The sequence below is a fragment of the Chinchilla lanigera genome, unplaced genomic scaffold, assembly GCF_000276665.1.
Source record: "Chinchilla lanigera isolate Chin_1 unplaced genomic scaffold, ChiLan1.0 scaffold00094, whole genome shotgun sequence".
Taxonomy (NCBI): Eukaryota; Metazoa; Chordata; class Mammalia; order Rodentia; family Chinchillidae; genus Chinchilla; species Chinchilla lanigera.
The window spans coordinates 7,067,796-7,089,807 of record NW_004955495.1 but is presented as its reverse complement, the minus strand read 5'-3'; the positions used below and the strand labels follow the sequence as shown (position 1 = coordinate 7,089,807).

At 57.4% G+C, this 22,012-nt stretch overlaps 3 protein-coding genes across 4 annotated transcripts in view; 1 reads left to right on the top strand and 2 right to left on the bottom strand.

The window, feature by feature from the left end:
• Rnf126 (ring finger protein 126) overlaps positions 1–5,856 on the bottom strand; it is a 14,491-nt gene extending 8,635 nt beyond the window's left edge. The window contains exon 1 of one of the 2 annotated variants that reach the window (XM_013505310.1): positions 5,827–5,856. In XM_013505310.1, coding sequence (XP_013360764.1) covers positions 5,827–5,841 — 15 coding nt within the window. In that variant the 5' untranslated portion in view covers positions 5,842–5,856. Of the gene's footprint in view, positions 1–85; positions 223–5,826 lie in introns of those variants that run through there. The other variant, XM_005406028.2, reaches the window with a different exon arrangement.
• A 1,183-nt stretch (positions 5,857–7,039) lies between these two features.
• On the top strand, positions 7,040–12,384 carry Fstl3 (follistatin-like 3 (secreted glycoprotein)). The gene is made up of 5 exons (XM_005406030.2): positions 7,040–7,193; positions 8,254–8,439; positions 10,001–10,216; positions 10,994–11,221; positions 11,299–12,384. The coding sequence occupies exons 1-5, from the start codon at positions 7,091–7,093 to the stop codon at positions 11,379–11,381; spliced, it is 816 nt and encodes a 271-aa protein (XP_005406087.2). The 5' UTR covers positions 7,040–7,090; the 3' UTR covers positions 11,382–12,384.
• A 375-nt stretch (positions 12,385–12,759) lies between these two features.
• Positions 12,760–21,964, bottom strand: Prss57 (protease, serine, 57). The gene is given in 7 exon segments (XM_013505061.1): positions 12,760–13,265; positions 14,052–14,223; positions 14,225–14,340; positions 14,749–14,905; positions 15,896–16,020; positions 18,376–18,464; positions 21,499–21,964. Coding segments are annotated over 7 exon segments (1,359 nt in total). The 3' UTR covers positions 12,760–13,031.
• Positions 21,965–22,012: the final 48 nt, after the last annotated feature.

Sequence of the window (22,012 nt, the reverse complement as noted above, 5' to 3'; positions counted from 1 at the left end):
CCCCCCGCGCGCGGCGCCAGCCGCCGGCCGTTTGCTGCTCCCTCGCCGGCCGACGGACCCGCGCACGCTCACGCATGGCACGCACATTCACGCAAGGCACGCACAGCGTGGGACGGGAACGCGCGAACGGCGCGGACGGCGCGCTCCTCCGACAGCAGTGTGGGCGACGGTGGCCGCTGAGGGACAAGTAAGGCATGGCCGTCAAAGGAGGGCCCGGGCAAAGGGCGGGGCTAGACCTGGGGGATGTGGAGGAGAGACATTTCGAGGGGCGGGGCTGAGTCTCCCTAGCAACCGGGCTCTTGTACGGGGGCGGGGCCAGGTTTGGAGGCTGCACAATAGGCCGAAGGGCGGGATCAAGTCTGCTCGGCAACCGGGACCGGGCGCGAGGGCGGAGCCCAGCCTGGAAGCGGCGGAGGAGGCCTGCGCTGGGCGGGGCCGAGTCTCCTTGGCAACCTGGATCCGACGCGGGGGTGGAGCCACTTGGAAGCTGCGCAGGGCCAAAGGGCGGGTCCTATGCGGGCGCTTCTCTTTCTCCAAATCTGCGGAGGCCCTACCTTTTGCTTTACTTCCGCATCTGCCAGTCTCGCCCCCTCGCTGAGCCCTACTGTTTCCTCTTTGCTGGGATTCTCCTGGCGCGCTTCTCGCCGCCGGACGTTTGCGCTGGCTGTGCCCCTGACAGATGCACCGTCCTCCAGATTCCCGAATAGCTTTCTTCCTCCTATATTTTAAGTCAGCTCTTTCCACCTGATGAAGGGACTTCTGTTGTTTCTGGCCGGGCCCCTCAGTGCCTGGCGCAAGCAGCATCCCAGAAACACCCGTGCAGTGAACTTAGACGGGGCACCCTTTCCCTCAGAACCTAACCTGCTGCCCGTGCCTCAGGGTGACCCCCCAGGCCGCAGTTTGAGCTTTGCTCCCACAGTGCTCCCTGCGCTCACTGCCCAGCACCTCTGGGTGCAGAGGGAGCAGGAAAGCAAATCTCTTTCTTCCAGAATTAAGTACAAAAGTTGCTCCATTGCCAGGATCGACTCTGAGGTTAGTTCCAGCCTCATTATATTTTTTTTACTCTTTCAACAGACATCCACTGAGCACCTGCTGCATGCCAGACACTACATGCACACTAACACCCTGGGACCTCTGAAGTTGGGCCACATGGTAGGACGCCAGGGTGACCCCGACTCGGCCTGGGGAGACAAGGAGGGCTTCCTATGGCGGAAGGTGTGTTGGAATTTGGGCTTTAACGAATTAAAAGGAGTTGGTTAGTCTTGCAGAAGGGGACGTTGGATTTGACAGCCAGTCACGCTTTGGTCCGCTTGTATAGGAGGGGATTCCAACCAATTCCCTCCAGGGCCACCAGAGGGAGCTCTGGCATCATGGTTGGAACTCCGGAGACCGCTCTAGGACCAAAAGTGAGGCTCCAAATCCTGCCTCCTCTGCCCAGTTGTGCTGTACTCTTGGTGATCCTCCTGCCTCAACCTCCTCAAACCAACGTTCATTAGCGTGAAGTTTTTGAGTGGGCCGCACCATCCGGTTTCCACCTTGAGCAGGCAACTCTGGCCCATACCTTGGTTTCCTGATGTACCACAAATAACTGGGCGCGGTGGTGTTTGCCTGTCATGGCAGCACTGGTGAGGCTGAGGCAGGAGGATCTCCATGAGCTCAAAGCTAGCCTGGACCACGTAGCGAGACCCTGTCTCAAGAAACAAAACAAAATAAAATAAGCTGGACGTGGTGGTGCGCACCTGTAATCCTAGCACTCGGGAGGCTGAGACGGGAGGATCGCTGTGAATTCAAGGCCAGCCTGGGCTACAAAGTGAGACCCTGTCTCAAACAAACAAACAAAAATATGTCTGTGACCCTGCCCAGGAGCTGGTGAGGGGCTCTGTGTTCAGGGATGCGGCCTGACATGGGGGGGTGGTCTCTGGGGTCTTACTCGGTGGCTGGAGAAGGCCATTCTAGACCCACACTAGAAGAGAGGGGAGACTGAGGCACAGAGGTGGGCACTGCTTCCACTAGCAGCATGCCTACTGGTGGGGTAGTGCCACAGTGTCTGAGTGCTTTTCGCTTATATTCTGACAATTTACTTGTTTTGATTTATATCTGTTTTCTCTTTTTATCTTGCTTTTTTTTTTTTTTTTGAGACAGGGTCTGGCCATGTAGTTTAGACTGGACTTGAACTTACTATGTAGCCCAGGCTGGCCTCGAACTCATGGTGCAATCCTCCTGCCTCAGCCTCCCAAGTGCTGGGATGACAGGCATGCAACACCATGTCTAGCTTCCCTTTTCATTTATATTTGTAGCTTGTATGTTTGTAGTTCTGTCTTCATTTGCAGTCTTTTTTCTTTGCTGTTGATACTTTTCAGTTTGTGGGGGGTTTTGGGGGGTAGCTTTACCCTTGTTCATATATTTTGCGGGGGAGGGGAGTTTGTGGTTTGATTTCTTTTTGTAACTTTGTTAGTGATGTTTCATCATTTTGTGATTTTGCCAGGCATGGTAGTGCACGCCTGTAGTCCTAGCACTTGGATCACTGTGAGTTTGAGGCCAAGGCCAGCCTGGGCTACATAGTGAGTTCAAGGCTGGTCCGAACTGCATAGTGAAACCCTGTCTCAAAAAGAAAAAAAAAAAATGTGATTTTGCAAGTGACCTTTGTTGGTTATTTTTTTTTTCCATTAACCCTTTTTTTTTTTTCTGGTACCGGGAATCGAACTCACCACCTGGTGCTTGCCAGGCAGGTGCTGTGCTGCTGAGCTAAATCCCCAGCCCCCCAACCCTTTTTTCAACTTGGGGTAAACTCTTACTGAAAGGGGCCTCAAGATGGACACAGTGGTGTATGCAAAGGCCCTGGGTTCAATATCCAGTAATGAAAAAAAATTAGCCCAAGACCCATGTCTGACTTCTGATCCTCATAAGGTAACAGATCTGAGCTATCTTCATTTAGTTACAGCAACAAACAAAAAACCCATACTGGCAGCTCTAACAGGTCAGGTGCAGACAGGCCAGTCTGGGAGCCCCACCCACCTCTGCAGGCCATCCCTCCCATCATTGGCCAAAGCCGGGTTACATGGCTATTCTACACCAATGACTAGCAAGAGGCTGACTGACCGGCGCTGTAACCCACTTTGGCCAATCAGAACTCAGCTCTCCAGCCAATCCGGAGATTCCGCTTAACACCTAATCAATACTCAGCTCTGTGGCCAATCAAGACTAGCCCCTGTGGCCAGTAGGACTCACCTCTTTGGCCAATCAGAACTCACCTCCTTAGCTGAAGTCCAGTTCTGCTTTTTGGAACTAATTTGGCCCCGAGACTCCCACAGAAAGTGTGGGCCCTTGTTGGGGAAGGCGTGGGGAGCAGCCGGGAGGATGAAGGCAAAAGTTGGGATACGGTGTGGAAGAGCCGCTGGAAAAGGCACCGCACTGAGCGTGCGCAGCAGGAGGGGTCTCAGGCGCTTGTGCTCTGGCTGTGAGACTGTGCAGGGACGTCTGTCGGGAGCACGCTAAGCCCGGGCTCACTTTAAAATTCCTGCACCAGCCACCATGGCCAACCCCTCAGGTACCAGCAAAGCCTTTGTGCTGGGCCTCAGGGGCAGCCAACATCATGCAGAAGTGGATTCAGCCCCAAGCATTGCCTGGCTTAAGAACGTGAGACCTGGGCTGGGGATGTGGCTCAGTGGTGAGCTCTTGCCTTGCGTGCACAAGGCCCTGGGTTCGATCCCCAGCACCACATACATAAAAAAAAACCAATAACAATAATAATAATAATAAACTTTAAAGAGTAAAAAAATAAAAATAAAAAGAACGTGAGATCCTAGGCACTGGCTTGACCAACCCATGACCCACAACCTGGAGGCAGGGCACGCGCATAAGGCTGCAGAACATGGTGCCCTAACCATATCCCCCCCCCAAAGCCCTAGGAGAAACAGCCACTCTGGGTCCTAAAGGATCTGCCTGAGTGAAATGCTACTGACTTATTGGAAAGATGGTTTTGTCAGCTTCTAGTGTGGAAACTCAGTTTATTTATCTTTGAGACAGGGGCTCACTATGTAGCCCAGTCTGACCTCAAACGAGGCAATTCTCCTGCCTCAGCTTCCCAGGAGTGCAGGATAGCAGGCGTGTGCCACCATGCCCGGCTTTCTGTCTAGTTTTGTGACTACTAGAAAGTCCCTCCTATTCTTCCAGCATCAGTGACCCCCTCTAGAGGAAGCACCAGACACTACACTAGGACAGACAACCTGCCTGTGTGCATTCCCTGCCCCTCTGTGCATTGGGCCCTGTCCTCAGCATCCGAGCGGAACTCTGTACCCACTTCACAGATGGGAATGTGGAGGCAGAGAGGTCACAGGGCCTGCTTTGAGTGTCCCAAACTGCCCAAACTGGATGGCTTAAAACTATACAATTCTTTTTTTCCCCCCTCCTCCCTCACAGCTCTGGGGGTCAGAAGTCCCGTAGGGGTCACTCTGGTTGCAAATCAAGGTATCAACCCACAGCATAGCCACATTCTGCTGGAAGCTCGAAGGGAGAATCTGTTCCGTGCCTTTCCCAGCTCTGCGAGGCCACCCACATTCCTTGGCGAGAGGCCTCTCCCTCCACCATCAGGGCCAGCAGTGGCCGCCAAGACCTCTGTCCCTGGGCTCCAGCCTCAGAGGAAGGGGGTCTCCCTGTCCTCTCCCAGCTTTTTCTGCCTTTTTTTTTTTTTTTTTTTTTTTTTTTTTGGGGGGTTTAAACAAGGGGCTTTTCACAAAAAACACCCCCCCCCCCTTTTTTTTTTTTTTTTTTTTTTTTTTTTTGAGACAGGGTCTAAGTCACTGAGTTACCCAGTTTGGGCTCAAATTTTCAATCCTCCTGCCTCAGCCTCCCACGGTGTTGGGATGACAGGCATGCACCACTGCGCCTGGGGTGCAGGTCTCAGTGTTGTTTTTGTTAGTTTGGTTTTGGGCTTTTTTTGAGAGAGAGATTTGCTGTGTAGCTCTGGTTGGCTTGAACTTACTAGGTAGTCTGGGCTGGCCTTGAATTGGTGGTGATCATCCTGCCTCAGCCTCCCAAATGCTGAGATTAAAGTTGTGCACCACCACTCCCAGCATTCAAGTCTCACTTTTAATGTGTTTTTCCTTTGATCCTTCCTCAACTTCCCCAGGCTCCCTTGGGCACAACCTCTGGGCCCTCCAGCTTGTGTGCAGCAGGAGGGATTCTTCCCTGGAAATCACTATGTCTCTGCCTGGCTGGGCCTGGGGTGAGAGGGCTGGGCTGTCAGCAGCAGCCGTGAAGAGCCAGGGCAGTGTCCGAGCTGGGTAGGGTCTCCCAGAGCCGGAGCAGGAAGAGGCTGGCAGAAGAGGGCGGGGTCTCCCTGGGGTCTTGGGAAGTGGGGACCCCTGCAAAGGCTCAGTCATTTGCTTGAGGTTGCCTGGACTTGGCCTCCAGGGTGGGGAGTGACGGCGAGCCTGGAGCTGGCGGGAGAGGCCCTGAGCCCACGCCGGCCGGACAATGACCCTTTGATTTAGACCAGCGTGGCTGAGCCACAGCAGGGTCAGGTTCTGGCCAAGGCTGCACTGTCCGGCCCCCGCACACCCTGGACAAGAACACGGGGTCCCGTTCCTGTCCCACCCCGGGGAGAATCCCTGTGGGATTGCCAGGGCCCATGGCCAGGTCAGGACAGCAGGGTGTCTCCCTCAGGGCCACGAGGGCAGTAACTTGGCCTCTGGCCACAGCTGGGGCACAGGGTCAGGCTGGGGTGCTAAGGTCAAAGGAGAGGTCTGGGTGTGGCTTCTGCTGGGGACACAGCCCTCTCCACGGGCTGCCTGTGCTGTGTGTTCCAGGGAGCCTCAGTTTCCCTACCTGAGGAGGAGGCATATGCAGGAGTCGGGAATGGGGCACAGCCGTTCCCAGGAAAGACATTCATCCTCTCACGTTTTCCTGAAAGCAAATACCACTCTTGTGCTTAGAGCTTCATTTGTCTATATATTTTGTCATCCATGGCCCCTCCAAATCCGGAGGCTGGCCTGGGCCTTCCCTGGTCGCTCCTGCTCCCCTGCTTCCTTCATTGTCCCTCCCACCACCACTGAGCAGCTCTCGGGAGCACCAGGTTCTCCAAAGAACCAAGGCTTCCTGACCATTTCAGGGCCCCCAACAATAGAAGGAATCAGCCCCAAAATAGGAAAAGAGTCCGGCTGCACTGAGGCCGAGAGGACACAGAGCCTCCCAGGCCACGTGAATGTCACTGTCATAAATTGTGGGAATGCCTCCGCTTGGGCAGCGCGGGATTCCAGGGCTGCCGAGGGCTGCAGGGAATTGGAATCCCAGGGTGGGGGGCGGGGAGGAAAACCCTAATAGCAAACCGGGGGAAGCAGGGCACTGTGCTGGCCACACCTGTCATCCAGCCTTCTAGGAGGCTGAGGCAGGAGGATCACAAGTCCCCGCCCATCCTGGGCAATGAAGTGAGATCTTGTCTCAAAATAAAAAATAAAAAGGGCTGGGGATGGAGCTGAGTCAGTGCCCGGGACCACAACATAAGAGTAGACCCCATGGATCTGGCCGGGGGCATCCGCTGCCAAGTATGGGTTGTGGCTGGGTCACCCCAGGTCTAAGGGGCAAAGACAAGACCTGGGGCTCTTTGGAAGCCTAGGCTGCTATGAAGCTGCTGTCCACCTGCGGCAGGACCAGCTGCCCCTCTCCACCTGTCCCGCACCCAGCCACCGCGGCCATCTCACTTAGCTGTGCCAGCCGTCGCACGGTCAGGTGTCCCACATGACACCTCGGTCTGCAGAGTGCCACCCAACCAAAGCCCCCCGAACCCACGGAGACACCTGGTAGCGTCCCCTCCCGAATGCACCAGGCCGCGGGTCACCAAATTCAATTTAAGTCAAGGTCACAGTTCAGCCCCTGACCCGGCTCAGCCACATCTTCCCAGGGAGACTCTGCCTCCCAGATGGGACCTGGGCTCTGCCCCCCACCCTCGCGGGCCCTGCCCTGCCATCCGCAGGACGCGCCGGTCCCGCGCTCCACACTGCGCCCGCCCCGCCCCGCCGCCGGCCCCGCCCGCGCCGGGACCTTTATAGCAGCTCCCGCCCCGCTGCGCGCCGCGCCGCTCTCAGCCTTCACCATGCGTCCCCGGGTGCGGGGGCCGCTGTGGCCGCTGCCCTGGGGCGCCCTGGCCTGGGCCGTGGGCTTCGTAGGCGCTGTCGGCTCGGGGGACCCCGCGCCTGGTGAGTGGGGTTGCGGGCAGGGCGGGCGCGGTGGCCACCCACGTGCTCTGCAGATTGCAAGACTGGGGTCGGGGTGCTGGTGGCGGAGTTTGGGGCAGGGGCAGAGCGGAGGTCAATACAGACGTCTCCTGACATTTATTGAGCGCTTAGTGTCTACTTCTGAATCGGCAGAGGAGCCCAAGACTGTGGGTACTCTCACCAGCCCCACTTTCCAGCTGGGGAAACTGAGTCTCGGACTCACGGAGCCTGTAAGTGGCACCAACCCAGACACCACCGTCTGGATGGGTCTGGAGGCTCGGGACAGAGGCAGCGCTGGGTGGCTAGACCGGAAACTCCAGCTGGCGTCTGCGATCTTCCCCAGACGGGGCTGGGGAGTGGAACCTGGTACCTGAAACTTGCTAGGAGACAAGAGCCGCCTGATCCCCTGCCTCAGTTTCCCCTTTTGTAAAAGAGATGCTAGGGTCCCCAGAGCTGGTCCCCGGAAGGCCTCAGCGGTGTCCCGGAGCCAGGGAGAGCAGTGGGGTGGGGGCTACAGCCGGTCCCCGCCCCTCTTTAAGGGTGAAGAACTGGAGGGACCTCCGCCCCCCAGGCCCCCCCACCTCCCTCAGCCGCACCCCAGTCCGGCGCAGGGGAGAGCGAGCCCCCTCCCCGAAGGCCGAGTCCCCGGGGAGATGGTGAGCTCATGCCGGGGGAATGTTCCCAAGTTAGAGTGAGTAAGAGGCGGGTCAGGAGGGGGGGAGCTGCCCGGCGGGGGGCTCCGCGCGCCCTCGGGCGCTGTCTAGACAGAGGGCAGAGGCGGAGGAGCGCTGCAGGCCCAGTGACCCTGATGGGCCGGCCCATCTGGCATTTGACCGCTTGGGCGAGGCGCCAGCTCTCAGGCCCGTGGACAGGCAGGTGGGGGCTGGCGGGGGCCTAGGGGCAACAGGGGTCCCTCAGGGCACCTGTGCCCCTCCTTCCTGCACTGGGGGCCCAGTGTCTCCTCTGAGGCTGCTGAGACACTGCAGAAGCTGGTCACTGGGAGTGGCCCGGGGCACAGGCACTGTCCCCTCCCTGCCCGCAGCTGGGGTGTGCTGGCTCCGGCAGGGCCCTGAGGCCACCTGCAGCCTGGTGCTGAGGACCGACGTGAGCCAGGATGAGTGTTGCGCCTCCAGCAACATAGACACTGCCTGGTCCAACTACACCCAGCCCGAAAACAAGATCAACCTCCTGGGCCTCCTGGGCCTCATCCACTGTCTGCCATGCAAAGGTGAGGACCCCCCCATCCCAGGAGTTGGCACAGGCCAGAAGCAGGGTGGGCGTGGCTCAGCTCAGGCCCGGTGCAATGTAGTGTCTGATTGAAGCTGGGATAACTGGGAGTGAACTCCCCGTCACAGGAGTATGCAAGGTGCCCATAGAGGACTCGCGATGACCCAGTCCATCACACAGAGCCCCAGCCCCGACGGTGCTGCCCACCTGGTGGAGGTGGGCCTGGCCCACACCTACTTTCTGGAAAGGGTTTTTCCCAAGTGGCTGTCCGGGCTCAGGATGTTCCCAGCGTCTGCACCAGAATTCTTTTTTTTCTTTTTTGGTTTTTGTTTTTTTGTCCGGTACCAGGAATCGAACTCACGACCTTGTGCTTGCCAGGCAGGCGCTGTGCCGCTGAGCTAAATCCCCAGCACCCCCCCCCCAGGGTTCTGATCCCACTGATTCTGCGTGTCTAACAGGCTTGTGCCTCTGTGGGCCAAGCTCTCAGAAACTTGCCCCTCACACCACACTAAGTGCAGATGAATGCAGATATCCTTTGCCTCTGAAGGATGAGTTAGTTGGAGGACCTTTCCTGGCTCCTTGTGATCAAGTCTGAACTTCCAGGGGCCCAGCGAGGGACAGTGTTGGGGCAGGGCTTAAAGGAAGTGGGCATTAGTGACAGGGTGTTGGGGGATGACTAGGAGTTTGCTGGGTCTGTCTCAGGCAGAAGGATAGCCAGGAGTCAGAAGCAAAGGCTTGCCATGGCCCAACCCGGCTCTGAGATGTGATTAATCCCAGATCAGCCTGGCTGGGTGGTCCTGAGCTCCCAGTCAAGCACCCCCTTCCAGACTTTCCTCTCCCCACTTCTGGAAGGAAGACAGACTTCCAAATGCGCCTGGCCTGGGCATGAGGTGGCCCAGGGCCCCCCCATCTGGCCTGGGGATGGGAACTCAGCCCCCCTTCTGTTCTCGCTTGCGTGAAGCCACTTGGCCGAGCGTTTCCAGATGTGCGCTTGGGCAGGCAGCGTGGGAGGCGCCCAAGTGCGGCCCACATGCCCTGGCGAGAGGCGCGGAGAGCACCGGCACTCTTCCGAGCGCTAGCTCGCCCCCTAAGGTGGGGCCTCCAACCCCCTGCTACTCACGGGGAAACAGGATAGAGTGGTCAGTGCCTATGCTCCAGCCCCAGAAGGCACAGAGCTGGTGTCCAGCGGGATCTGGCGTGGAGTTCTCAAGCTGAGGTGCTCCTGGGTCCCCAGCACCCAAAGCTGTGACCGGGCCTCAGTTTCCCAGTCTGTAAAATGGTAGTTGGGAGGATGCGATGAACAGCGCTTTGAAATGTATGTGGGGGGTGGCAACAAAGGTTTCTCCTAGCTGGACCTCAGTTTCCCTAGCTGAGAAATGAGGCTGCAGGAGTGGACGAGGGCTGTTGTCCACCCAGACCCGTGGCAGAAACTGGGGCACCGACAGGACCCCAGATTGTGGGCAAAGACTCCACCACCCTGCTACGACAGAGCCCTCCACCCCAGGCGCACCCGGCCACCGACCGGACTGCGACCTGGACGCGCGCGTGTTCCGTGTCCGCAGATTCTTGCAACGGAGTGGATTGCGGCCCCGGCAAGGCGTGCCGTATGCTGGGGGGCCGCCCGCGCTGCGAGTGCGCGCCCGACTGCGCAGGGCTCCCGGAGCGCAAGGAAGTCTGCGGCTCGGACGGCGCCACCTACCGTGACGAGTGTGAGCTGCGCGCCGCGCGCTGCCGCGGACACCCGGACCTGCGCGTCATGTACCGCGGCCACTGCCAAAGTACGGGGCGGGGCCAGACGGAGGGCGGGGCCATCCTATGGGGTCGTCACCAAAGCACGGGGCGGGCGTCATAAGGGCGCAGTCAGAACGGGGGGCGGAGCCTAGAGTACAGTGCCCTGACTGCTGCGGGGCAGGGTCTGGCGAGGGCGGGGCTACAGGGAGGGGCCGGACGGAGGGAAGGGGCCGCCCGGACCGGCGCCTCCAGTCCCAGGAGACCGAACCTGCTGGGCTGAGTGCCCAGGCCAGGTCTCGCCAATAGAAGCGAAAAGCTGAGCGGCTCCTGCGTGCTGCCAGAGGGGATGGAGCTTGGGGATGGACCAGTTTGGGGCCTGTGGGTGGAGCCAGAGGAGCAGGACTTGTTACTGACGCTAGGGATGTGGTGGGATGCGCTGTTCGGATGCAAACAGAGAAGGCAAGGTTGTGGATGGAGTGAGCGGGGCGGGGCTTGCGATGAGGGTGTGGCTCCCTGCAGTGGGCGGAGCTTGTGGGTGGAACAAGAGGGTGGGGCTAGGGTCAGGAGTTGTGATATAAGGGGCAGGCATCCTGTGGGGGTGTGGCCCTCTAGAGCAGAGGGGGCGGTTGGCGCAAGAAGGGTAGGGTTTGATGATGTAGTAGAAGGGCGGGCTTATGGTGGGCGTGGGGTTCCAGATACAATAGAGAGGGTGTGGCTTGTGGGTAGAGTGAGAGGGACCGGCCCTGGCGAAGAGCCTGGGGTGGGGCTCCGGGGTGCTGGGGGCGGAGCTCCGCAGGGTGACGCCCCCTGCGCCCCGTCCACAGAGTCCTGCGAGCACGTGGAGTGCCCGCCGCCGCAGTCTTGCCTCGTGGACCAGACCGGCAGCGCGCACTGCGTGGTTTGTCGCGCAGCGCCCTGCCCCGTGCCCTCCGGTCGGGGCCAGGAGCTCTGCGGCAACAACAACGTCACCTACATCTCCTCGTGCCATCTGCGCCAGGCCACCTGCTTCCTGGGCCGCTCAATCGGCGTGCGCCACCCAGGCAGCTGCCGAGGTGAAGTGTGGGACGCGTCCGGGACAGGAGCCCCACGCAGGGTCCGCGCTCACCCTCTGCTCCTCTGCACCCCGCAGGAGCCCCCAGACAGGAGGCAGAGGAGGAGGAGCAGCAGCAGGAAGAGGCCGAGTCTGAGGAAGAGGAGGAGAACTTCGTGTGAGCTTCAGGGGGTCCGGTCTTGCCTCCCCCAGTTTATTTATTGCCACATCTGCAGAGTAATTTATGTCCCACGGCGCCTCCCCAACCTGGCCTGGGACCACATGGGGACCCCACAGTGCCCTGATGATGTCTTGGAAGGGTTGAAGGAAGGAGGCCTGGGGGTGTGTGGCACCCTGGATACCGAGCCTTAGGGTAGCGAACTTCTTCCCAAACGCCCCAGGCCCTGCTGCCAGGGGCCATACCCGCTTCTGGTCCTTTGGGTGTGCTTGTCACTTACTGATGCCATCCAGAGTGCAGGGAAGCTCTTTCAGTCCCACTGCCTGTGTGCCCCCTGCGTGTCCAGAGCAGGCTCCCATTTGTGCCTCCTGACGAAGCCCCTGGCTTAGCCGCCACACAGCCAGCATGCACGAGGTTCACCTGGAGATATCCTGTGGCCTAGGATGCTGGGCGACCAGCATCTGCCCCAGACTCACCACTGTCCAGTGGCACCAGTCTACTTGGGGTGGGACCTAGAGGGGACTGCGAACCCAGCTCACCTACAGGCCAGGGTGGGGTGCAGACACCAGCAGCCCAAGTGGTGCCCATGCCCACTGCCATGTGCAGCATGGCCAGCTCTCACCAGCGACTCTTAGATGCAGTTCCCAGGAGCTCCTTCTTGCCCACCAGTCCGGCTGGGCAGTGGCCACAGCCAGGCAGGTGCTGTTGGGGGCCAGACCCTGGAGCCTCCCTGCCTTCCACTCAATTCTTATCCAAAATCACCAACTGTGCCTTCTTGGAGACCAAAGGCTCAGGGATCAGATATGGGGCCACCCACCAGGAAGGGAGGCCGGCTCCCCAAGTCCCAGGTGAGCAGTTTGGGAACATCTTGCCCATCCTGCTGCGGCCCCTGGCCATACCTTCTGGTGATGTCCTGAAAAGTGTTGAGGGGGGCCCACGGAGCCCCTTGACAACTTCCTCTTTCCTGGGGTCCTGCCTCACCAAAATAATAAAGTCTGGAAAAGCCACCTGGGGTTGTCCAAGTCTCTGTATGCCCCTTCACCCTGGCCCAACTGCTGGTCCCTCAGGCAAGGGGTGACCATCCTGGGGCTTGGAAGTGCGCAGCAATTTGAGTAGATGTCACTGAACTCAGTGTCCGCGGGGCAGGCTGCTGCAGGTGGAGGGGAGAGAGAGGAAGGGTGTTTATGGGGTGGGGAGGGAAGGGGGACGTGATGGCTCAGGAGACCCTAAGACACCAGCCTGCTTGGGTTCCGAAATGAAAGCCTGAGCCCGGCATGCTGGCACACACCTGTAACCCTGCACTTTGGGAGGCTGAGGCAGGAGAATCCCAAGTTGGAGTCCAGCCTGGTCAATTTAGTGACTTAGTGAAACCTTATAGCTAAATTAAAAAAAAAAAAAAATGATGATAATGTGACAGGCACATGAGATGGCACTGGCTAAGGGGCATGGATTTCAGAGGCTGAGGAGCCAGGACTGGGGGCGTTCTGGAGCCTGTTGGGATAAAGCTGTCACAGTGTCTGGTTAGTCAGCCAATGTGTCACTGGTTTGATCTGGCTTTTCATTTGGGAGCAGCTGCCCTCACCTGCAGACACCAGGCCCTGGGCTTCTGGGGCCCGGCTGTGACATACCGCTATCTGAACTGACAGCTTCACGTTCAATTTTGTGCCGTGAGGCGATGCCCCGCAGCCCCAGCCTGGGAGTCACCAGGCTGCACGACATCCCAGATCCAGGCCATGAAGAGGGACACCTGTGCGTACACATCCAGGGACTTAGGGTCCCCACACCAGAGATCGGAGAAAGAGACGAGGCCGTGGGTGCGGTTTCTGCACACCATGTGCCCCAGAGTCTGTCTGGGCGAGGTCAGGGTCCACTTTCTGGGTCTGTTTCCCTGTAGGAGCTTCTACAAGTGGATGTGATCCTCTCTGCCTCAAAACCCTTCCATGGCTCCCTATGTCTATTAAATCAGAAACTTACCTCACCTCTGCCTTTAAGGACCTGAGGATCCAACCCCCAGCCTTCTACCCTGCTTGCCCCCTCACGTGGCTTCCAGCCGCGCTGACTTCTGACTGCCGGCCTTTGCCTGTCCTGGGAGCCGTTACTGCCCTCTACTGGGCGATATAAATATGCAAGTCTGTTCTCTTGGTGAAGACACTTGGCCAAGCGGTTGCAGATGTGCGCGTGGGCAGGCAGCGTGGAAGGCGCCCAAATGTGGCCCGCATGCCCTGGTGGAGGTGTGGGGGGCGCTGGGCACTCTTCGGAGTGCTAGTTCCCCCTCTAAAATGGGGCTATGGTTGGCTGATGCTGGGGCTGCCGACGCCATGGGGGAGGGGCTACCTGCTCCGGGCCAACGCCGCTGTCCTCACCCTACCCATGAGCTTGTATAAATATGCAAGTCTGTGGTGTTTATGCAGTGTGTGACCTATACAAAACAGGACATCCCTGTGTGATCCACATCAGCTCCCTGTCCTTTCTAGGCCTTGGTCTCTATCTGATCAAACCTTAGCAGAGGGGCTGGGGATTTAGCTCAGCGGCAAAAGCGCCTGCCTGGCAAGCGCAAGGTCGTGAGTTCGGTTCCCGGTACCGGAGGAAAAAAAAAAAAAAAACCTTAGCAGAGTTTGGATTCTAAGACCACTCCTGCTCGACTCCAATCCCCTCTGCGGACCTACTTTCTCACACCATAAGCAAGTGTGCAGGAGCATGTTACACCGAGCAAAACCCTGCCTCCGGCAGTGCCAGCTCTAAGAGCAGAGCGCAGCCAGGCGCTACTGCAGACACCCAGATCCAGCACACGGACCTCGGCCTCCATCAGCCCAGGGGGTGGGTCCTTGAAGTCTCACACTAGCCCCAGCCTGGCACCAGGTCACAGCTGTAGGGGCCCTGGGGTCTCTCCATAGCAGCCGTAGTAGCCCCATGGCTGGGCCCCAGATGGCAGAGCCATTAGGCTGTGGGGACAGTGTCAAGGTCTAAGGATTGAACCCCAGGCCTTTGCACTGAGCCCCCTCCCCACCCCTTTTTATTTTTTATTCTGAGACCGCATCTTGCTAAGTTGCCCAGGCTGGGCTGGAACTTGTGGTCCTCCTCCCTCAACCTTTCAGAATGCTAGGATGACAGGTGTGTGCCACTGTGCCCAGCTTGTCTTGTGCCATTTCTTATTTGTTTTATCCATCAGCAAAATATATAAGTCCAGGCCAGGTACGATGATGCACACCTGTCATCCCAGCACTCTGGGAGGCTGAGGCAGGACGATCACAAGTTTGAGCCCAGCCTGGGTAACTTAGCAAGACTCTGTCTCACAATAAAATAACTAAAAGGGCTGGGAGCGTGGCTCAGCAGTAAGCAACAACAAAGCCCGGATGTTAGACTGTGGGCACCTCCCGCGCTCCCCACGGCAGGCAGATGTCCTTGGCGTGGGTCACGGGCTGGTAATCTGGGTGTGTGACAAGAAGCATGATGCTGAAAACCTGCTGTATGGGCCCCCAGGAGTGCAAGGTGTAGCCCCCCCATACCACCAGGTCTCCTTGGGGGTCCCTGGGGCAGGGGGTGGGACTGGGTGAGGGCCATCTGTCCTCAGCCTCCTCGCCACCCCCCCAAGATGCCAGGAGCTCAGCGACGCCTTCATTGTTCAGACGAGCACCAAGACAACCATCCCCACTTTAATTACAGCAAAACTCCAACCGTTGCAATATTAATTTGAATCATAAAAACGTGCTTACAAAGCACATGGTGCCGCGTTTGTTGCTATCCCACCTCCACAATTACTGTCATTGCAAGAATAATATTAATTTTCTTTTTATTCACAGCACACCGGGGATGGAACCCAGGGGTGCTCTACCACTGAGCTGCATCTCCAGCACTTTTTATTTTTTATTTTGAGACAGCGTCTTACCAAGTTGCTGAGTTACTCAGGTTGGGCTCCAATTTGAGATCCTCCTGCCTCAGTCTCCCCACTAGCTGGGATGACAGGCATGAGGCCTTGCACGTGCACAATAATAATTTAATAGTAAGAATAATACACTTAAAATGATGATAATAGCTATACCTTTTTTTTTTGGCTTTTTGAAACAGGGTCTCTCTATGTAGTTTAGGCTGGCCTTGAGCTCACTTTGTAGCCCAAGCTGGTTTTGAACTCTCAACGATCCTCCTGCCTCAGCCTCCTGAGTGCTGGGATTACAGGCATGCACCACCACGCCCAGCTATATCATTTAATTAATGTCCCAGCTGTAGCTCATGGACACATCTGGGTGCTCCCCTCTCCTGGTTTCTGGATTCCCTAGAACACCAGCCCCTGCTTCAGCCCCCAGGCCGAGGATGGCTCTACCCAGCCCCTGCCTGTGTCCCCAGCACCCCCTGGCCAGCGTCGGGCCCCTGCAGGGATGAGGCAGTGACCCTCACCTGTCCCTGAAGCAGTGGGCAGCCAAAACCACCCACCCATCCAGTGGACACACAGCCGCAGCCCCCTGCAGTGGTGCTCACCCCTGGAGCACACAGATGCCAGGTGGGGCTGGAAGCGAGGGTCACCTCTTGGCGCCCAGCGATCTTGACCCCCCAGGTGCCTGTGGAGGGGCAGCTGCATGCAGGATCAGAGCAGGGCCGCGCAGCTGATTAATGGAGACAGCGCTGGCACGGACGGGAGGGGGAGCAGGCTGGGGGAGGAAGAGGGGGAGACAGGAGAAGAGCGACATGGGCAGATGGGCGGGAAGGGTGCCCAGACCTCGGGACCCCTGGCTCCCCGGGCTCAAGGTCACTGGGGAACTGGGTGGGAGCCTGAAGTCGGGAATCTGGGGAGCCCAGGGGAGTCAGGGTCCTCGCCTGGGGGTCTTGTCGGCAACATGAGGACGGCGGTGGCAGCCAGGAGCAGGCAGTCCCAGCATGGGCCAACAAAGGGGCCTGTGGTCGTGCAACGACCCAGCTGTGGCCTGCGGTCCGCGGCCCTGGCAGCCGTGCCCCTCACCCCATTGGGTGGTTCTGGGAACTTGGGTGATGCCACCGTATCTGGTATCATGGGTGACAGTCACAACGGCATAGGAGACGGAGAAGGAGGACAGTGGGGGTGTACGGGGACTCTGGAACCACTGTGACCTCAGACAGTCATTTCATTCCCCCCTGCCTCAGTTTACCCAGAATCTGCCCAGCCAAATGTGCTTGCCTAGGAAGTTTTCCCCAGTACCCGTGTCCATGCTGGACAAGGTCTATGGGGGAGGGGTGTGGAAAATATCGTGCAGTCCCCAGTATAGGGCAGCAGCCCAAGCTGTAAGGGATCGAGTGGAAAAGTGCTGTGGACACAGCAGGCTGCTGGGAGTATAGACACAAACCAGTTCAAAGCCCTGGCTGCAGACCTGCAGTGTTGATTGGTTTCTATGTCATTGATAGGCCTAGATTTTGTCTTTTGTTTGTTTGAGATAGGGTCTCCTGTGTTTGAACTCATGGTGATCTTCCTGCCTCAGCCTCCCAAGTGCTGGGATGATTGGTGCGCAACCCGCTCCCCAGCTTTCCCAGTTTCAGGTGGCCAACACAAAGCTACTGAGCTGACAAAGCCACTGGGACACCCGCCAGTCCTGTGTCCCTGGTGATTCCTGTAGTCACCCAGGTAGCTGGGAAGCAGATCCCAGCGTAGCTCGGAAGAGGACGCCTGGCCAGAGTACCCACCCCATCCGGCTGTTCCCATTGTCAGGATGAGCTGGGGCAGGACGGACAGATGGGGCCCAGGCCCACCAGCAGCCACTGCCTTCCTGCCGCAGGAGGCTGGGGATGGGAGCTGCTGCTGGAGCACCAGGACCTGTGGCCGACCGCCCAGGCGGCTTGACTACCACCCAGCCACCTGGAGTGCGTGACCATCAACTGTGGCGTAGACTCGGCACCTGTCCTGCCCAGCCGTGGAGCCTGAATACAGCTGCACATCAGCTTGCAAGACTGGTGGCTTCTGTCTGCTCTGGTCCACTGGGGCTATCTGGCACCGGTGTGGCCCCAGGCTCGGACTGTGACTATGGAGCTTGTGCCACGCATCGTCAGGTCAGCTCTGTGGGAACCTGGCCTGGGTTTGCTTCCGAGGCAGATGTGGAATGTCCCTCAGCCACGCCCCTGAGGGGTCAGAGCAGTGTCACCTTAAGCCACAGCTGTGTGGGACGTCACATACCTAAAGCCCTCCTCCATCCCTAAGTTATGGATAGGAAACAGGCACAGACAGGTTAAGCACCTCCGCCAAGGTCACACACCGTGCAGCTGAGGGCCAAGACTGCAGCCTCAGGGCAGTTCCTGTTGCCTCTTCACTGATGCTACCTGGCGCTTCATTTCCCTTGCCTTTGGGGAGCAGTTGTGACACACATAATGGTCCCTTGCTGATTCCAATCACCGACCTTCCAGGAGCCCTGAGGAGCGGGCTGGGGGGGGGGGCGGTGGGTGTCAGTGTCTTCACTTCCCAAACAGAGGTCCACATGCTGGGTGTGGGGACAGACGGCTGTCATCCCGGCACTCAGGAGACTGAGGCGGGAGGATCACTAAGTTTGAGGCCAGCCTGGGCTACTTAGTGAGTTCAAGGCCAGCCTGTACTGTACAGTGAGACCCTGTCTTTAAAAATAAATAAATAGCTGGGGATATAGCTCGGCGGCATACGCGCCTGCCTGGCAAGCGCAAGGTCCTGAGTTCGGTTCCCGGTACCCCCCCCAAAAAATAATAATAAAAATAAATAAATAAATGGGAAAGAAATATGGACACAGAACATAAATGGCACCATCGGTGAGAATCAAGTGGGGACAGCATGATCAGAGGGGCGAGAGGCATGGGGGAGGGGTGGGATTTTAAAATGGGACCCAAAGGGACCCAAGACAGAGGAGAGGTGGGGAAGGCCCAGAAGAGGTCCAGGCCACTGGCCAGCCATGGAGGGCACTTGAGCAGGGCCAGGCAGGTGGACCCCTCTGGTGAGATGCAGCAGAGCAGGCCAGGAGGCCGTGGGCCCCAGTGTCTGGAATCTGGACTGGGGGAGGTGGGGAGGCCAAGCTCACTGTGAGCGTTCTGGGGTCCTGGGGTGCAGAGAGCACCTGAGTCACTGCTGGATCTTGGAGTGGGCTGGGGACGAGGGCACGGGTGTCTCCTGCGAGAGGAGAAGGTCACAAGGGTCACCACACGGCCACTATGTCCCATGGCCGGTCCAGGCATCTGCACACCCATGAACATGACCTGGGGTTCCCTCTCTTCTGGGGAGGCCTTGGGCTTTGCTCTGAGGATGAGGGAGCCCCAGGAGGTTTGGGCTTGGGGGGGTAGGGGGGAGGAGGGGGAAACGCTCCCAGCAACCCCTTCCTTGTCACTCCTCAGGGCCTCCTGTACTTCCTCCTCATTTTTGTTTTGTTTTGGGGATTTGTTTTTCTTCTTTTGAGACAGAGTCTTGCTACATAACTCAGGCTGACCTTGAACTCCAGATCGTCCTGCCTCAGGCTTCTGGGTAGCTAAGATTACAGCCATTAACATGCCTGGCTAGGTGTGAGGGTTATGGGGGACAGAACCCAGGGCCTTCACACTGAGCTCCATCCCCAACCTTGGTTATTTTTTAATTTTGAGACAGGGTTTCACTGAGTCACTGAGTTGCCCAGGCTGGGCTCAAATTTGAGATGTTCCTGCAGGGATGCAGGGATGACAGGAATGCACCACTGCCACACCCAGCTTCCTCTTTTTTTAAATCTTGAGGAATTTTTTCACCTTCAAACCTTGAGTAATGAGCCGGACTCGGGAGGCTGAGGCAGAAGGATCACTGCGAGTTTGAGGCCAGCCTGGGCTACAAAGTGAGCTCAAGCCTAGCCTGAACTGCTGACAGCAGTTCAGCGAGACACTGTCTCAAATAGACAAAAACAACAACAAAAAACACAAAAAACAAAACCCAGAAAAATCAAACCCTTGAGTAATTTTTTGTGAACCAAAACATCCCTGTCTCTCTGAAGATGGGACTTCCGAGTCCCTGGTGCACAGTCATGCCAGGAACACAGTAGATGCACAATAAAGCTCTCTGGCCTAAAAGGGTACAGAGGCCCAGAGATAACGAAGAAATTACCCGTGGACCAGTTGACTTGGGTGCTTAGCACAGGGGATGGGAGGCTAGTGGCCTGTGGTTAAATCTGGCCCACTACCTGCTTTTTTTTTTTTTTTTTTTTTTTTGGTTTTGGTTTTTTTCCTGTGCCAGGAATCGAACTCACGACCTTGTGCTTGCCAGGTAGTTGCTGTGCCGCTGAGCTAAATCTCCAGCCCCTCTACCTGCTTTTGTAAATGCAGCAACTGAGTCTTTTTTTTAACCCGCCCCCCCCACCAGGAATTGAACTCACGACCTTGCACTTGCAAGGGCTGTGCCGCTGAGCTAAATCCCCAGCCCTGCTTTTGTAAATAGAGCTTTATTTATATTTATTTATTTATAAATGCATAGTCTCTCCTATGCATTTATATGTTGCCTCTGGCTACTTCAGGGCTGGCCAACAACGTGGAAAATATTTACTAATCTGGCCTTTTGCAAAACAGTTTCCCAGCCAGAGCTGGTGTGTAACGTGAGGCTGTTCTCAGACCTTTAAGTTTTTGCTCAGTTAACCTCCCAGCAACTTTAATGTGAGACTCAGGGTCACACAGCACACAGAGAGAACGGACTGTGATTCACACCCAGGGCCCCTGATGTTTCTCTCTCTCTCTTTTTTCTTTTTGAGGCAGGGTCTCGCTTTGCAGTTCAGGCTGGCCTTGAGCTCACTTTGTAGCCCAGGCTGGTCTCGAACTTGCAACCATCCTCCTGCTTCAGCCTCCTGAGTGCTGGGATTACAGGCGTGCGCCACCACGCCTGGCCTACTGCGTCTCTAGATTTCTCTGTTTCGCTAAAGCTGCTAACTGGCTGGGCATGGTGGTGCTTGCCCGGGAGGCTGAGGCCGGAGGATCGCTGTGAGTTTAAGGCTAGCCTGGACTACACAGTGAGACCCTGTCTCAAAAAGACCAAAAAAAAAAAAAAAAAGTTGCTAACTCATCTCACTGTCTTCAGTACTATAATGAATGCACGCTCATCCTTAAAAGGGAGGCAGTGCAAAAGTCCAGGAAGACAGGCAGCTATGCCCCGCCCCCAGTCTGGCATACATCCGTTCTCCAACTGCTCATCCATCCAAAGCTATTTCCTTTTATTTTTAAAAATTTGATTCATTGATTTGTGGTACAGGGTCTTCCCAATGAGGTACATCCCCAACCTGTTTTTTATTTTTTATTTTTTTGGTACCAGGAATTGAACCTATGACCTTATGCTTGTGAGACAGGCGCTGTGCCACGGAGCTATATCCCTGGCCCCTGTTTTTTATTTTTTATTTGGAGACAGTATCGTTTAAGGTGCCCAGGCTGGGCTCAAATTTGCCATCCTGTCTCAGCCTCCCAGAGTGCTGGGATGACAGACATGTATAACCCCCACCCAGCTAAAGCTATTTCCCTTTAAACATGCATTCATTCATCAAGCACACTATAGAGCAGAACCATGTTAATAGACAACTTAGACAACTGAGCTTTTTTTGTTTTTGTTTTTGTTGTTGTTGTTGTTTTGAGACGGGGTCTCACTATATTGTTTAGGCTGGCTTTGAACACAAATATGTCTCCCAGGCTGGCCTCCAGCTCATAGGGATCCTCCTACTTCAGCCTCCTGAGTGCTGGGATCACAGGCATGTGCCACCACGCCAGAACACAACTGATACTTTTGGAAGTTCTCCTCACCAACCCATCCCATGCCCCAGAGTAAGTATGTTTAGGGCAAAGAGGTTACAGGGTCTTTGAAAGAACCCAGAGCTAGGAGGGATGGTGCATGCCTGTGATCTCAGCACTCAGGAGGCTGAGGCAGTAGGAGCTCTGTGAATTCAAGACCAGTCTTTTTTTTTTTTTGTCTTTTTGAGACAGGGTCTGGCTGTGGAGTTCAGACTGGCCTTGAGCTCACTTTGTAGCCCAGGCTGGCTGTTTTTTGGGGGGCTGGCCGTGAACTCTCAACCATCCTCCTGCCTCAGCCTCCTGAGTGATGGGATTACAGGGGTGCGCCACCACGCCCAGCTCAAGGCCAGTCTAGACTACAGAGTGAGACTCTGTCTCAAAATAATGACGACGATGATGATGGTGATAACAGTAAAATAAAGAACCTGGGAGATCGGGGTGGTGGTCTGCATGCCCAGGGAAGGCAGGCGCTGCCTCTCTGTCCTGCTGCGGCTCTTCAGTGGCCACAGGTGAAGCCTGAGTCCGCCGGGCTCCCTCCACCAGCCCCTCTCCCAGGGCCGTGCGCGCTCCGCATCGCTGGCCGCATGAACGCAGGCGCCCACGTGCGGCGTCGGGCCGGTCTCCGCTCACCCCCGAGGCCCCCGGCCTTTGCGCCCGCAGCGCCCTCAGCCGGCCTCCGCGCTCCCAGCTCTTCCCGCCCCTGGCTGCTGGGGACCCGGGCCGGGGGTGGGGTGGGGTGGCAGCGATGCCGGCTCCCAGGAGCTGGACTTCCGCGTTCCCCAGGCCCGCTCTCCGGGGCCCCGGGTTTCCTGCGTCCTCATCGGTCCGCACCGTCTGCACGCGGCACCGGGAAAGGCGCCGGCTCTGGCCCAGGCCCGGGGCGGCGAGCATGTCTGTCCCGGCCTCGGCTCCGCAGGAGGTGCGCGCGGGGCGGCGGCG